The sequence below is a fragment of the Zonotrichia leucophrys genome, unplaced genomic scaffold, assembly GCF_028769735.1.
Source record: "Zonotrichia leucophrys gambelii isolate GWCS_2022_RI unplaced genomic scaffold, RI_Zleu_2.0 Scaffold_1146_15215, whole genome shotgun sequence".
Classification (NCBI taxonomy): Eukaryota; Metazoa; Chordata; class Aves; order Passeriformes; family Passerellidae; genus Zonotrichia; species Zonotrichia leucophrys.
In genome coordinates, this window is record NW_026993351.1 from 704 (window position 1) to 15215 (window position 14512).

General features: G+C 51.1%; 2 protein-coding genes across 4 annotated transcripts; one reads left to right on the forward strand and one right to left on the reverse strand.

The window, feature by feature from the left end:
* Positions 1–489: 489 nt before the first annotated feature.
* LOC135442106 (galactose-3-O-sulfotransferase 4-like) lies at positions 490–5120 on the reverse strand. Of its 3 annotated transcripts, XM_064701657.1 has the most exons (5): positions 4839–5120; positions 3686–3804; positions 2806–3055; positions 1558–2298; positions 490–1100 (listed from the first exon to the last, which is right to left on the reverse strand). In XM_064701657.1, exons 2-5 carry the CDS (start codon positions 3793–3795, stop codon positions 1053–1055), a joined length of 1149 nt encoding a protein of 382 aa, XP_064557727.1. In that variant the 5' UTR covers positions 3796–3804; positions 4839–5120; the 3' UTR covers positions 490–1052. The 3 variants fall into 3 exon arrangements, with proteins under 3 accessions (XP_064557727.1, XP_064557723.1, XP_064557724.1); XM_064701653.1 differs by having other exon boundaries at positions 492–2298; XM_064701654.1 differs by having other exon boundaries at positions 492–2298; positions 3686–3812.
* A 608-nt stretch (positions 5121–5728) lies between these two features.
* Positions 5729–13742, forward strand: LOC135442105 (cohesin subunit SA-3-like; the record flags this gene model as incomplete). The annotated part of the gene is made up of 8 exons (XM_064701652.1): positions 5729–5765; positions 7108–7227; positions 7973–8069; positions 8201–8296; positions 9004–9100; positions 10557–10633; positions 11831–12035; positions 13591–13742. Coding segments are annotated over exons 2-8 (837 nt in total), but the record flags the coding sequence as incomplete, so codon positions are not given.
* Between the last annotated feature and the right edge of the window lie 770 nt (positions 13743–14512).

Below are 14512 nucleotides of genomic sequence, written 5' to 3' on the forward strand. Positions count from 1 at the left end.
AAATTCCTGGGATTTTTGGGGTTCTGGGCTCGTTTGGGGAAAATTCCCAGGATTTTGGGGGAATTTTTTTGGGAATTTGAGGGTCGTACCCGGAAATTTTTTTTTTTGTTATTCCACAGGAAAAATCCCCAAATTCCTGGAATTTTAGGGCTGAAATCCCAAATTTTGGGTGTTTTATCCCAGATTTTTGGGGAAAATAGGTTCAAATCCATCAGAAAAATCCCCAAATTTGGGACGTTTCAGCCAATACGAAACTGAAGCACGGTGGATGCTTTCCACCCCAAAAATCCCAAAAATTTGCCAATTTTGAAGGGAATTTCACCAGGATTTTTGCAATTTTTAGGGAAAATTCCATGTAAAAGTTCTGATTTTTACCCAGATTTTGGGCTGAATTTTTGGGATTTTGGGGTGAAATTTTTGGGATTTTTGGGTGAAATTCTTGGCATTCTTGAGAGTCGTATGCCAATTTTTTTGGGGAAACTATTCCACAGGAAAATCCCCAAACTCCTGGAATTTTGGGTGTTTTATCCCAGGTTTTTTGGGAAAAAAAAGATCAAATCTATAGGAAGAACTCCCCAAATTTCAGTGCTTTTAGCCAGTGGGAAACTGAGGCACGGGGGACTATTTCAGCCCTAAAATGGCCAATTTTGAAGGGAATTTTACCGGGATTTTTGCATTTTTTAGGGCAAACTCCATGTAAAAGTTCTGATTTTTACCCAGATTTTGGGCAAAATTTCTGGGATTTTTGGGTGAAATTTCTGGGATTTTCGAGGTTAATTCTTGGCATTCTTGAGACTTGTATACCAAATTTTTGGGGAAACTATTCCACAGGAAAATCCCTAAGTACCTGGAATTTTGGGCGTTTTATCCCAGATTTTTTTGGGGAAAAAAGGATCAAATCCATAAGAAAAATCCCCAAATTTCAGTGCTTTTAGCCAGTGGGAAACTGAGGCACGGGGGACGATTCCAGCCCCAAAATGGCCAATTTTGAAGGGAATTTCACGGGGATTTTTGCATTTTTTAGGGCAAACTCCACGTAAAAGCTGTGATTTTTACCCAGCGGTGCCGTTGGTGTCCCCGAACTGCAGGCGGTCCAGCAGGTCCTTGTAGGGCAGCTCGGGCACGGCACGAAGCCCAGGATGGAACGGCCCCAGATCCTGGGATTTGGGGCAATTCCACACATTCCTGGGGTGTGGGGGAAATTCCCAAGATTTTGGGCAAAATTTCTGGGATTTTCGAGGTTAATTCTTGGCATTCTTGAGAGTCGTATGCCAGATTTTTGGGGAAACTATTTCACAGGAAAATCCCTAAGTTCCTGGAATTTTGGGGGTTTTATCCCAGATTTTTGGGTAAAATAGGTACAAATCCGTAAGAAAAATCCCCAAATTTCAGTGCTTTTAGCCAGTGGGAAACTGAGGCACGGGGGACGATTTCAGCCCTAAAATGGCCAATTTTGAAGGGAATTTCACCGGGATTTTTGCTTTCTTTTCCCCAGAGAAACCAGGATTTTTACCCAGCGGTGCCGTTGGTGTCCCCGAACTGCAGGCGGTCCAGCAGGTCCTTGTAGGGCAGCTCGGGCATGGCCAGGCGCCGGCACAGCTCGCGCTCCTCCCCGCGCAGCCCCGGGCGCAGCGCGAAGCCCAAGATGGCGCCGGCCCCGGGCGGCTGGAAGGGCCGCAGGCCCCGCTCGGCGATGTCGGCGCCGGGCACGGGGCCCCCGCCCCGCAGGCAGCGCCCGGCCAGGGCCCCGCGGCGCCGCCGCAGCTCGGCCGCCTCGCGCCGCAGCCGCTCCAGCCCGAAGCGCTCGGCCTCGCGCCAGAAGCTGCGGTTGAAGTGCGAGTAGAGCGCCCAGTCCAGCGCGTTCCAGGCGCGCAGGCGCCGCCGCTGCTCGGCCGAGAGGCTCCGCGCGGAGCCGCGCGCGTTGTGCGCGAAGGCGTCCACGGCGTCGCGGGGCCAGCACAGGCGGTGCCGCAGCAGCACCAGCGACTCGTCGAAGCGCTCGGCCAGCAGCACCAGCGGGAAGGCGCGGCCCAGGCCGCCCAGCAGCGCCGGGATCTGCGCCGGGCCCGCGGGCTCGGGCAGGCCGAAGTCGAACCACTGCAGGTTGCGCGCGTAGTGGTTGCCGCGCAGGCCCGGGCGGAAGTAGCGCCAGGGCGCCGCCAGGAAGGCGCCGAGGGAGGGCGCGCTCCGGAAGGCGGGGGCGGCCGCGCGGAAATACGAGAAGGCCGACTCGGCCACGCGGGCGGGGTCGCGCACGATGGAGAAGTAGAAGGAGTCGTTGGGCATCACGCGCTGCACCTGCGGAAGGTTCCCGAAATTCAGGCTGGTTTTCCTGTTTTTTCTGAGTTTTTGGGGATTTTTTTTTCCTGATTTTTTGGGGCAATTTTTAAGGACTTTGGGGTTTTTTTCTGAGTGTTTTAGGAGTTTTTATGGGATTTTTTTGGGGGATTTTTTCTGAATTTTTTCTGAATTTTTTTGGGCAATTTTTAAGGATTTTTTGGGATTTTTTTCCCCAATTTTTGGCATTTTTTTCTGATTTTTTTGGTTTTTTTCCCAATTTTTTCTGATTTTTTGGCGATTTTTTCCCCTTTTTTGCCCAAAATCCCGTTTTCCCCCCATTTCTCACCTCGCTGAGGTTGAACCTCATGTGGTGGCAGATGATGTTGAATTTCCGACCCTTAAACCCTCCCAAAATCCCCTTAAATTCTCCCTAAAAATTCCCCAAAAATTCCCCAAAAAATCCCATTTTTTCCCCAAAATTTCCCCGTTTTTTCCCAAAATTCCCGTTTTTCCCCCGTGTCTGACCTCGCTGAGGTTGAACCTCATGTGGTGGCAGATGATGTCGAACTTGCCCGCCCCAGGCCTGAAGCCGCGCACGCGCTCGGCTCGGAACGGCGCCGGGTACCCGAACTGGTAACGGCGCGGGAGGGCGAAGCGCAGCCGTCGCGACTCGCCGTATCGCGACAGCACGTTCACCACGCTGCTGCTGCCCGTCTTGTGCGTCTTCAGGAACACCACGTGCGAGTGGGGGCGGCACGGCGGGGACGGCGGGGCCCTGCGGGACAATGCCCATATCGCGATAGTCGCACAGAAATCCCCGAAAATCCCATTGAAATCGCGATATTTACACCCAAATTCCCGATATTTCACCCCAGTGTTTGGGATGCAGGAGCACCTCGTGAGGGCGAGGCCCTGCGGGTGTCGGGACAGCGCCCATGTCGCGATAGTCGCACCAGAAATCCCATTGGAATCGCGATATTTACACCCCAACTCCCGGGATTTCCTCTCTAATTCCTGGTGCTTTGCATCCTGACCTTGCTGTCGCACAGGGATATCACGACATGAGTCCCTCAATCGCGATATCCCCTGAATAAATGCCGGTAGGTTCCCTCTAAATCCACGGTATTTGCCCCAAAATCACCTCTGGGGTTTTGGGGGTCTCTCTGTGGGATTTTGGGGTTTTTGGGGTCTCTCTGTGGTTTTTGGGGGGTTTTTGGGGTTTTGGGGTCTCACCTGTGGCGGAAGGGCCCCCCCAGGGTTTCTATGGGATTTCTATGGGATTTTGGGGTTTTTGGGGGGTTTTTGGGGGGTTTTGGGGTCTCACCTGTGGCGGAAGGGCCCCCCCAGGGTTTCTATGGGATTTCTATGGGGTTTCTATGGGATTTGGGGGTTTTTGGGGTCTCACCTGTGGCGGAAGGGCCCCCCCAGCAGCCCCAGGGTGAAGCTGAGGGTGATGAAGGCGCCCAGGGCGGCCCCGAGGGGGGAGAGGCGGCGGCAGCCGGGGGGGGGCTTCATCCTGGGGGGGGCACGGCCTGGGGACGGACAGACAGACGGACAGACAGACAGGGTTACCCCAAAACAGCCGGGGGGGGCTTCATCCTGGGGGGGGCACGGCCTGGGGACGGACAGACAGACGGACAGGGGTCAGACAGACGGACAGACAGGGTTACCCCAAAACAGCCGGGGGGGGGCTTCATCCTGGGGGGCTGGGGACGGACAGACGGGTCAGACAGACAGACAGGGTTACCCCAAAACAGCCGGGGGGGGGCTTCATCCTGGGGGGGGCACGGCCTGGGGACGGACAGACAGACGGACAGGGGTCAGACAGACAGAAACAGGGGTCAGACAGACGGACAGGGCACAGACAGACAGACAGGGGTCACCCTAAAACAGGTGTCCCCAAATCCCGGTCCTGGATCCCAAATCCCAATTTGGGACCCCAAATCCCAGTCCCGGAGCCCCATTTGGGGTCACAAACCCCCAAATCCCTTTCCCCATTCCTGTTTCCCCCACCCATCCCAAATCCCTTCCTCCTGACCCCAAATCCCTCTTTTCCCCCATTCCCTGCTCCCCCGATCCCAAATCCCTTTTCCCCGATCCCAAATCCCTTTTCCCCATGATCCCAAATCCCTTTTTTCCCCATTCCCTGACTCCAAATCCCTTCCCGATCCCAAATCCCTTTTCTCCCATTCCCACTTTTCCCCCGTCCCTTTCCCCACCCATCCCAAATCCCTTTTCCCCATGATCCCAAATCCCTTTTCCCCGATCCCAAATCCCTTTTCCCCCATTCCCTGCTCCCCCTGACCCCAAATCCCTTTTCCCCGATCCCAAATCCCTTTTCCCCATGATCCCAAATCCCTTTTTTCCCAATGACCCCAAATCCCTTTTCCCCGATCCCAAATCCCTTTTCCCTGACCCCAAATCCCTTTTCCCCATGATCCCAAATCCCTTTTCCCCATGATCCCAAATCCCTTTTCCCCGATCCCAAATCCCTTTTCCCCATGATCCCAAATCCCTTTTCCCCGATCCCCAATCCCGTTTCCCCGTTTCTCTCTCACCGCGGCCTCGCTCAGCTCCGCCACATCCCGGGCTCGGCTCCTGGGGGGCTCCCGATGATCCCAAAGATTCCGGGGGACCCCAAATCCTCCCGGGGACCCCAAAGATTCCCGATGATCCCAAAGATTCCCGATGATCCCAGAGCTGCCCAAGTTCCCGATCCTTCTGTTCCCTGCCCCGAAAACTTTTCCCCTTTTGTCTCCGGCCCCGCCCCGGGACGGCCCCGGCGGGCGGAGCGGGATCGGGATTGGGATCGGGATTGGGGCGGAGAAAGGGATTCGGGATTTGGGATCGGGCGGGATTCGGGATTCGGGATGGGAAAGGGATTTGGGATCGGGAATGGCATTTGGGACGGCCCCGGGGGGCGGAAGGGGAATTCGGATTGGGATCGGGGCGAGATTTGTGGTTTGGGATCGGGATTGGGGCTCGGGTTTGGGATTTTGGGATCGGAGAGGGGAATGGGATCGGGAATAGGATCAGGAATGGGATTTGGGGCCAGGAATGGGATCGGAATGAGACCCAGCCCCCTCCAGACCTCCCAGATCCTCCCAAGCCCCAAAATCCCGTCAGAATCCCCAAATTTTGGGGTTTTAGGAACCCCCAGACCATAGGTGACCCCTAATCCACAGGAGATCCCCATTCACCAAACCCCTACAGCCTCCCCAGCCTCCCCCAGGCCCCCCACAGCCCCCCCAAGCCCCAAATTCCCGTCAGAATTCCCAAATTTTGGGGTTTTTTGGGAACCCCCCGTCCCGGAGCGGCCCCGCTGCGGCTTTGGCGCCACGAGCCGCGTGACGGATGAAGCCACGCCCACTTCCACGCGCGACCCCGCCCCTTTAGCACACGTGACCGCGCGTAGCCACGCCCACGGCGGGTCGGGCACGTGCCGGGCGCCATTTTGTTTTGGCGCGAAGCGAGGCAGGCGTGAGGTGCGGGAGTTTCGGCGGGGTTTTTTTGGGGGGGAAATTTGATTTTTTTAGGGGATTTTCAGCCCCGTAAAGGTGAGGGAGGGCCATGAGGCGTTCGCAGGTTCCTTGAGAGGGGTTTTGGGGAGCTGAGAGGTTCCGACTCCCCCCCTCAGTGGGAGCCGAGGAGTTTTTGTGAGGGGGGAGCTTCCCTCCCGTCATTCCAGAGGGGTTTTGTGAGGGGGGGAGTTCATCCCTACCCCTCAAATTGCGCTTTGTGGGGGTCCGAGAGACCAAGAAAGGTCCCGACTTTCTCTCTTTGAGGGATTTGTGAGGGGAGACTTCACTCTCCTCATTCCAGAGGGATTTTTGTGAGGGGGAGCTTCACCCTCACTCTTCAAATTGGGGTCTGGGGGGTCTGAGAGGCCCCTTGGTATGATCCAGGGGGTTGGGGGATTTTTCGGGGAGATTTTTCAGGCGTTTTGTGGGGTTTGACCCCACAAATGTGAGGGAAGTGCTTCATTCACCCCTGGTATTGTGACCTGAGGGGATTTTGGGGTTCCGCCCCTCATTTTTCCCTTTTGAGGGGATTTTGCACTCCCTTTTTTTTTCCCTGAGGGAATTTTGAGCCTTCCACCCCTCATTTTTACCTTTTGAGTTAATTTTGAGGTTTCCACCCCTCACCTTTCCCTTCTGAGGGAATTTTGGGCTCCCTCTTTTTTCCCTGAGGGAATTTTGAGCCTCCCACCCCTCAGTTTTCCCTTTTGAGGGAATTTTGGGCTCCCTTTCTTTTCCTCGAGGGAATTTTGAGCCTTCCACCCCTCATTTTTACTTTTTGAGGTAATTTTGAGGTTTCCACCCCTCTCCTTTTCCTTCTGAGGGAATTTTGGGCTCCCTCTTTTTTCATTGAGGGAATTTTGAGCCTTCCACCCCTCATTTTTATATTTTGAGCGAACTTTGAGCTTCCACCCCTCACCTTTCCCTTCTGAGGGAACTTTGGGCTCCCGCCTTTTCTCCTGAGGGAACTTTGATACTCCCACCCCTCATTTTTATCTTTTGAGGGAACTTTGAGCTTCCACCCCTCACTTTTCCCTTCTGAGGGAATTTCGGGCTCCTTCTCTTTGCTCTGAGGGAATTTCGAGGCTCCCACCCCTCATTTTTATATTTTGAGGGAACTTTGAGCTCCCACCCCTCACCTTTCCCTCCTGAGGGAATTTGCGGCTCCCGCCTTTTCTCCTGAGGGAACTTTGATCCTCCCACCCCCCGTTCTCCCCTCTGGGCGGGTCCCAGCCTTGAGAGCCCCCCCCAGAATCCCCTTTTCTCTCCGTTTTTTCCCATTTTCTCCCCATCTTTTCCCATTTCCCAGCTGGCCCATGGCTCCCCGGCGCTCTCCCCGTGCCTCGGGCTCCTCCTCGGGCTCCTCCTCCGGCCGCGCTCCGGGCTCGGCCCCGCGGGGCAGCGGCTCCCCCGGCTCCCCCCGCAGCCCGTGAGTTCCTCGGGAAGGGCCCAAATCCCTCAAATTCCCCTTTCCCAATCATCTTCCCCAGTTTCCCCAACATTTCCTAACTTCTGACCCATTTTTGTTACGTTTTCCTCCTGTCCCAGTTCCTTTTTATCCCGTTTTTTCCTAATTCCAGCCCCATTTTCCTCTGGGTTTTCTTCCCAATTTTTCCCAGTTTCTCCCCGTTTCCCCCTCATTTTCCTCAATCTTCCCCCTCATTTTCCTTAGTTTTTCCCTCATTTTTCTCAGTTTTCCCCCCGTTTTCCCCAATCCCATTTCCCCCTCATGTTCCCCATTTTCCCCTCATTCTACCCCCGTTTTCCCCCCCTCATTTTCCCAATTATTTCTCTCATTTTCCCTCCTCATGTTCCCCATTTTTTCCTTAACTTTCCTCCCCTCATTTCCCAGGTTTTTCCCATTTCCCCCATCCCCTTTTTACCCCATTTCTCCCCTTTCCCCTCCCTTCCAGCCCCACTTTCCCCACCTCACCCCAAAAATTCCCGGGTTTCCCCAAAATTCCCGGGTTTCCCCCCAAATTCCCGTTTTTCCCCAAAATTCTCCCGTTTTCCCCCCAAAATTCCCGGTTTTTCCCCCCAAAATTCCCAGGTTTCCCCTCAAAATTCCCAGGTTTTCCCTCAAAATTCCCGTTTTTTCCCCCAAAATTCCCAGGTTTTCCCTCAAAATTCCCGTTTTTCCCCAAAATTCCCGTTTTTCCCCCCCATCCCCTCAGGGAATTCCCGGACGGTTCCGACTCCGGCAGCGACTTCGCGGCCTCCCCGCGGCCCCGGAGCAAGCGGGGCCCGGCCCGAGCAGCCCCCGGGAGCCGCGTGAGTCCCGATTTCCCCCCAAAATCCCTTTGCCTTCCCATTCCCACCCATTTCCCCTCAGTTTTGTTCATTTTCCCCGATTTTCCCGATTTTTCCCGATTTTCCCCGATTTTCCCGCCTTTTCCCCTCAGGCCCCGAAGCGCTCCCGGCCGTCCCGCGGCGCTGGGCGGGGCCCGGAGCAGAACTCGCTGTTCGAGGCCGTGTTTTCGGGAAAAGCGGCCACGGAGGTACCGAAAAATCCACAAAATCCCTGCGGGGCTCCCGGAATTCCCAGCATTTCCCCCAAATCCCTGCGGGGTCCCAGAATTCCCAGCATTTCCCCCAAATCCCTTTTTTTCCCCTCAAATCCCCACTTTTCTCTCAAAATTTCCTGGTTTTTTCTCCTGTTTTTCTACTTTTTTAATGAAAATTCAGGATTTTTTTTCTCCAAAATTTTGGGGTTTTTTCAGAATTCCTGGTTTTCCCCCCAAAATTCCCATTTTTCCCTTGAAATTCCCATTTTTCCCCTAAAATTCCAGTATTTTCCCTTGAAATTCCCATTTTTTCCCCTGAAATTGCATTTTACCTCTGAAATTCCCTTTTTCCCCTGAAGTTTCTGTGGGTTTTCCTCAAAATTCCCAGATTTTCTTTTCCTCCTGAAACCCCTGTCTTTTCCTTGAATTTCCTTTTCTTTCCATGCAAAATTCTTATTTTTTCCCCTGCAAAATTCCGATTTTTCCCCAGCACATTTCCATGTTTTCCCAAAATTCTCTTCTTCTTGAAATTGGTAATATTTTCCCCTCTGAAATCCCAGTTTTTTCCCATAAAAATGTGGTTTTTCTCCCTAAAATTCGCGGTTTTCCTCCCAAAATTCCCATTTTTTGCCCCAAAATTCCTTTTTTTCCCCCAAATTCCCCTTTTTTCCCCAAGTTTCTGTTTTTTGCCCCAAACTCAGACGCTGGTGGACGAGTGGCTGGAGCGGTACCGGCGGGACAGGGAGGGCGCCTTCCTGGAGCTGCTCAACTTCACCGTGCGCTCGTGCGGCTGCAGGGGTGAGAAACGGGGGAAAATGGGGAAAAATGGGGAGAATAACTGAAAAAAAAGGTCAAAAAATGGGGAAAAAACAGGGGAAAAATGAGGGAGTTCCTGGAGCTGCTCAACTTCACCGTGCGCTCCTGTGGCTGCAGGGGTGAGAAACGGGGGGAAAATCAGAGAAAATGGGAAAAAATAACTGAAAAAATAGTGAAAAAATGGGGAAAAACCAGGGAAAATCAGGGAAAAATGAGGGAGTTCCTGGAGCTGCTCAACTTCACCGTGCGCTCGTGCGGCTGCCGGGGTGAGAAACGGGGAAAATTCAGAATAAATGGGAAAAATGAGGGAAAAAATGGGAAAAATGGGAAAAATGAGGGCGTTCCTGGAGCTGCTCAACTTCACGTGCGCTCGTGCGGCTGCAAGGTGAGAAAACGGGGGAAATAATCAGAATAAATGGGAAAATGAGGGAAAAAATGGGAAAATAACTGAAAAAAAAGGTCAAAAAATGGGGAAAAAAACAGGGAAAAAATGGGAAAAATGAGGGAGTTCCTGGAGCTGCTCAACTTCACCGTGCGCTCGTGCGGCTGCCGCGGTGAGAAACGGGGGAAAATCAGAGAAAAATGGGAAAAAAAGGAGAAAAAGAGTGATAAAATGGGGAAATAACTGAAAAAATACTGAAAAAATGGGGAAAAAAATGGGGAAAAATGAGGGAGTTCTGGGGCTACTCAAGTGCAACCGATGCGCTCTGCGGCTGGGGGGTGGGAAAAAATGGGGAAAATGAGGGGAAAATTAGGGATAAAATGGGGGAAAAAATAGTCAAAAAATGGGGAAAAATGAGGGTAAAATAGTCAAAAATGAGGAAAAATTTGGAAATATGGGGGAAAGTGGGGAAATTAGGGGAAAATTGGAAAAATGAAGGTAAACCAGGAAAAACAGAGAGAAAAATGGGTTGGGGATGAGGGAAAATGGGGAAAAAATTGGGATTGGGATGAAGGAATGGAGAGAATTTTGGGGCTGGGATGGGAAAGATGAGGGAAAATGGGATTGGGATGGCGAAAAATGGGATTGGGATTGGAAGGGAAAATGGGGAATTTTGGGGCTGGAATTGAAGGAAAATGGGGAAAAAATGGGATTGGGATGAGGGAAAATGGGGAATTTTGGGGCTGGGATTGAGGGAAATGGGGAAAAAATGGGATTGGGGTGAGGGAATTTAGGGAATTTTGGGGCTGGGATTGAGGGAAAATGGGGAAAAAATGGGATTGGGAATGAGGGAATTTAGGGATTTGGGGCTGGGATTGAGGAAATGGGGAAAAATGGATTGGGATGAGGGAATTTAGGGAATTTGGGGCTGGGATTGAGGAAAATGGGATTGGGTGAGGGAATTTAGGGAATTTTGGGCTGGATTGGGGAACATGGGGAATTTTGGGAATGGTGGGATTTTGGGCTGTAAAAAAAGGAATTTTTGGGGATTTTCAGGCGTGGTGACCCCGGAGATGTTCCGGGAGCTGCAGAATTCCGAGATCATCCGGAGGCTCACCGAGACCTTCCAGGAGGTACCGGGGGATTTCTGGGAATTTTGGGGATTTTCTGGGAATTTTGGGGCATTTTCTGGGAATTTTGGGCATTTTCTGGGAATTTTGGGGCTTTCACAGGGAATTTTCCAGGTTTTCCCTGGAATTTTTGATGTTTTCCTCAGATTTATTCGCAGCTCTCCCTGGAGCCCCCTCTGCTCCTGGATTTTTGGTGTCTTTTCCTGGATTTTTGGTGTATTTATTGATTTATTTGGATTTATTTCCAGGCCTTCCTGTAGTCCACTTTGTCCCTGGATTTTTGGTGTCTTTTCCTTGACTTTTTTGGTGTATTTATTTATTTATTTGGATTTATTTGCAGGCCTCTCTGGAGTCCAGTTTGTCACAGGATTTTTGGTGATTTTTTCCTGGATTTTTGGTGTATTTATTTCTTTATTTGTGTTTATTTGCAGCCGGTTCCGTGTGGGTTTCTGTGAGCTCCTGGCAGTGCCGGTTCTGCAGGGATTTTCAGTGGATTTTTAGTGAATTTTCAGTGGATTTTCAGTGAATTTTTGGTGGATTTTCAGTGGATTTTCAGTGGATTTTTAGTGAATTTTCAGTGAATTTTTGGTGGATTTTCAGTGAATTTTTGGTGGATTTTCAGTGAATTTTCAGTGAATTTTTGGTGGATTTTCAGTGGATTTTCAGTGAATTTTCAGTGGATTTTCAGTGAATTTTTGGTGGATTTTCAAGGGATTTTTGGTGGATTTTCAGTGAATTTTCAGTGAATTTTTGTGTCGATTTTCAAGGGATTTTCAGTGGATTTTTAGTGAATTTTCAGTGGATTTTTAGTGAATTTTCAGTGAATTTTTGGTGGATTTTTAGTGAATTTTTGGTGGATTTTTAGTGGATTTTCAGTGAATTTTCAGTGAATTTTTGGTGGATTTTCAGTGAATTTTCAGTGAATTTTTGGTGGATTTTCAAGGGATTTTCAGTGCATTTTGCAGTGGATTCGCCAGGAGCTGCAGTACCTTCGCATTTATATTTATATTTATATTTACATTTCCATTTCCAGGACTCCCCAGACTATCCATTGTCCATGACCAGCCCCGAGTGGCGCCGGTTCCGCTCTGGTTTCTGCGAGCTCCTGGCCGTGCTGGTGGTGCGGGCGCAGCACCGGGAGCTCCACGACGGTTTCCTCGTGGGCTGCACTCACAGATACATTGATATTTACATTTCCAGGATTCCCCAGACTATCCATTATCCATGAACACCCCCGAGTGGCGCCGGTTCCGTGTGGGTTTCTGTGAGCTCCTGGCCGTGCTGGTTCTGCGGGCGCAGCACCGGGAGCTCCACGACGGTTTCCTCGTGGGCTCCCTGCTCTCGTTCCTCACCGGCCTGGCCGACTCGCAGGTGCGGCCCTTCCGCCACACCGGCACCCTGGCAGGTGGGGCTGCACAAATTCTGCTCTTTACCCCTCTTGTTTCTCTTTATTCTCTGCTTTTCCCACTTTTTTCCTGATTTTTCCCATTTTTTTCCTGGTTTTTCTCACCTTTTCCCTCATTTTTCCCATTTTTTTCCTGATTTTTCCCATTTTTTTTCTGATTTTTCCCACTTTTTTCCTGATTTTTCCCATTTTTTTCCTGGTTTTTCCCACTTTTTCCCCGTTTTTTCACCTTTTCTCTTCCTTTTTTCCCAAATTCCCAGTTTTTCTCCCCAATTTCCAGCCCTGAAGCTGATGAGCTCCCTGCTGGGAATTTCTTCCATTTCCCCCATTTTTTCCCCCATTTTTTCCCCTATTTTCCCCATTTTCCCCCCTATTTTCCCCCCTTTTTCCCAAATTCCCGTTTTTGCCCCCATTTCCAGCCCTGAAGCTGATGAGCTCCCTGCTGGGAATTTCTTCCATTTTCCCCCATTTTTCCCCCCATTTTTCCCCCATTTTCCCCATTTTTTCCCCCATTTTCCCCATTTTTCCCCCCTATTTCCCCCATTTTTCCCCCTCTTTTCACCCCGTTTTTTCCCATTTTCTCCCCATTTTTCCCCCCATTTCCCCCATTTTTTCCCCTATTTTTCCCCCATTTTCCCCATTTTTCCCCCTATTTCCCCCCGTTTTTCCCCCCTATTTTCCCGTTTTTTCCCATTTTCCCTGTTTTTGTCCCCAATTCCCAGCCCTGAAGCTGATGAGCTCCCTGGTGGGATTTACCTCTATTTCTGCTCTGTTTTCTCCTATTGTTTTCCATTTTTTTCCCCATTTTTCCCCCCTTTTTTCCCATTTTTTCCCTTTTCTCCCCGTTTTTTCCCATTTTCCCCGTTTTTCCCCCCATTTCCAGCCCTGAAGCTGATGAGCTCCCTGCTGGGAATTTCTTCCATTTTCCCCCATTTTCCCCCCATTTTTCCCCCTCTTTTTCCCCTATTTTCCCCATTTTTTCCCCTATTTTCCCTATTTTTTCCCTTATTTTCCCCATTTTTTCCCCTATTTTTCCCATTTTTTCCCCATTTTTTCACCTATTTTTCCCATTTTCCCTGTTTTTCTCCCCAATTCCCAGCGCTGAAGCTGATGAGCTCCCTGCTGGGAATTTCTTCCCTTTTCCCCCTTTTTTCCCCCATTTTTCCCCCATTTCCCCCATTTCCCCCATTTCCCCCATTTTTCCCCCATTTTTCCCCCATTTTTCCCCCATTTTTTCCCCATTTTCCCCCATTTTCCCCCCTATTTTCCCCATTTTTTCCCCTATTTCCCCCATTTTTTCCCCTATTTTCCCCCCATTTTTTCCCCTTTTCTCCCCCTTTTTCCCATTTTCCCTGTTTTTCTCCCCATTTCCAGCCCTGAAGCTGATGAGCTCCCTGCTGGGAATTACCTCTATTTCTGCTCTGTTTTCTCTTATTGGTTTCCATTTTTTCCCCTATTTTCCCCATTTTTCCTCCTATTTTTCCCATTTTTTCCCCTATTTTCCCCTTTTCTCCCCCTTTTTTCCCAAATTCCCCGTTTTTCTCCCCATTTCCAGCGCTGAAGCTGATGAGCTCGCTGGTGGAGGTGGCGCTGGCGCTGGGGCAGCAGCAGCAGCACTGCCAGCGCCAGCTCGGGGCAGAGAAGGGCAAAGAGCCCGGCAGGAGGGGCAGCGAGCGCCTGGAGGGGCTCAGGGACCGGCAGCTGCAGGTGGGGCCCCCAAAAAAAAGGGCAAAAATGGGGGAAAAAAGGGTAAAATGGGGTAAAAAAGGGGAAATAGAGCCCGCAGGAGGGGGCAGCGGCGCCGGAGGGCCAGGGACCGGGAGCTTTTCAGGGGGGGCAAAAATGGGGGAAAAACGGGATTTGGGGCAAAAAAGGGCTGGAAAACGGGGGAAAAAAACCCCCAAAAAAATGGGGAAAAAAACCACCAAAAAATGGGGTAAAAATGGGCAAAAAGAGCCCGGCCGGAGGGGCAGCGAGCGCCTGGAGGGACTCAGGGACCGGCAGCTGCAGGTGGGGCAAAAATGGGGAAAGAACGGGGATTTGGGGCAAAAATGGGGAAAAAACCCCCCAAAAAAAAGGGGTAAAAATGGGGAAAAAACCACCAAAAAATGGGGAAAAATGGGCAAATAGAGCCCGGCAGGAGGGGCAGCGGCCCTGGAGGGGTGAGGACCGCAGCTGCAGTGGGGGGGGAATGGGGCAAAAACGGGGATTTTGGGGGAAAAAAGGGGGAAAAACGGGGTTTGGGGCAAAAATGGGGGGGGAAATGGGGGTTTGGGGGAAAAATGGGGAGAAATGGGGAAAAAAAACGACCAAAAATGGGGAAAAAACCACCAAAAAATGGGATAAAAACCACCAAAAAATGGGGAAAAAATGGGCAAAAGACCCCCGGGTGGAGGGCAGCGAGGGACTGGGGATGCAGGACCGGCCTTTCAGGTGGGGCCAAAAAAAAGGGGATTTTGGAATTTTGGTTTTTGGGG

Excerpts from the sequence above, each read along its gene's own strand:
- LOC135442106 (XM_064701657.1), bottom strand. The coding sequence starts at position 3,795 with ATGAAGCCCCCCCCCGGCTGCCGCCGCCTCTCCCCCCTCGGGGCCGCC. Across the intron at positions 3,056-3,685 it reads GGGGGGCCCTTCCGCCACAG|GGCCCCGCCGTCCCCGCCGT; the intron begins GTGAGACCCCAA and ends ATTGTCCCGCAG. Across the intron at positions 2,299-2,805 it reads TGAGGTTCAACCTCAGCGAG|GTGCAGCGCGTGATGCCCAA; the intron begins GTCAGACACGGG and ends AACCTTCCGCAG.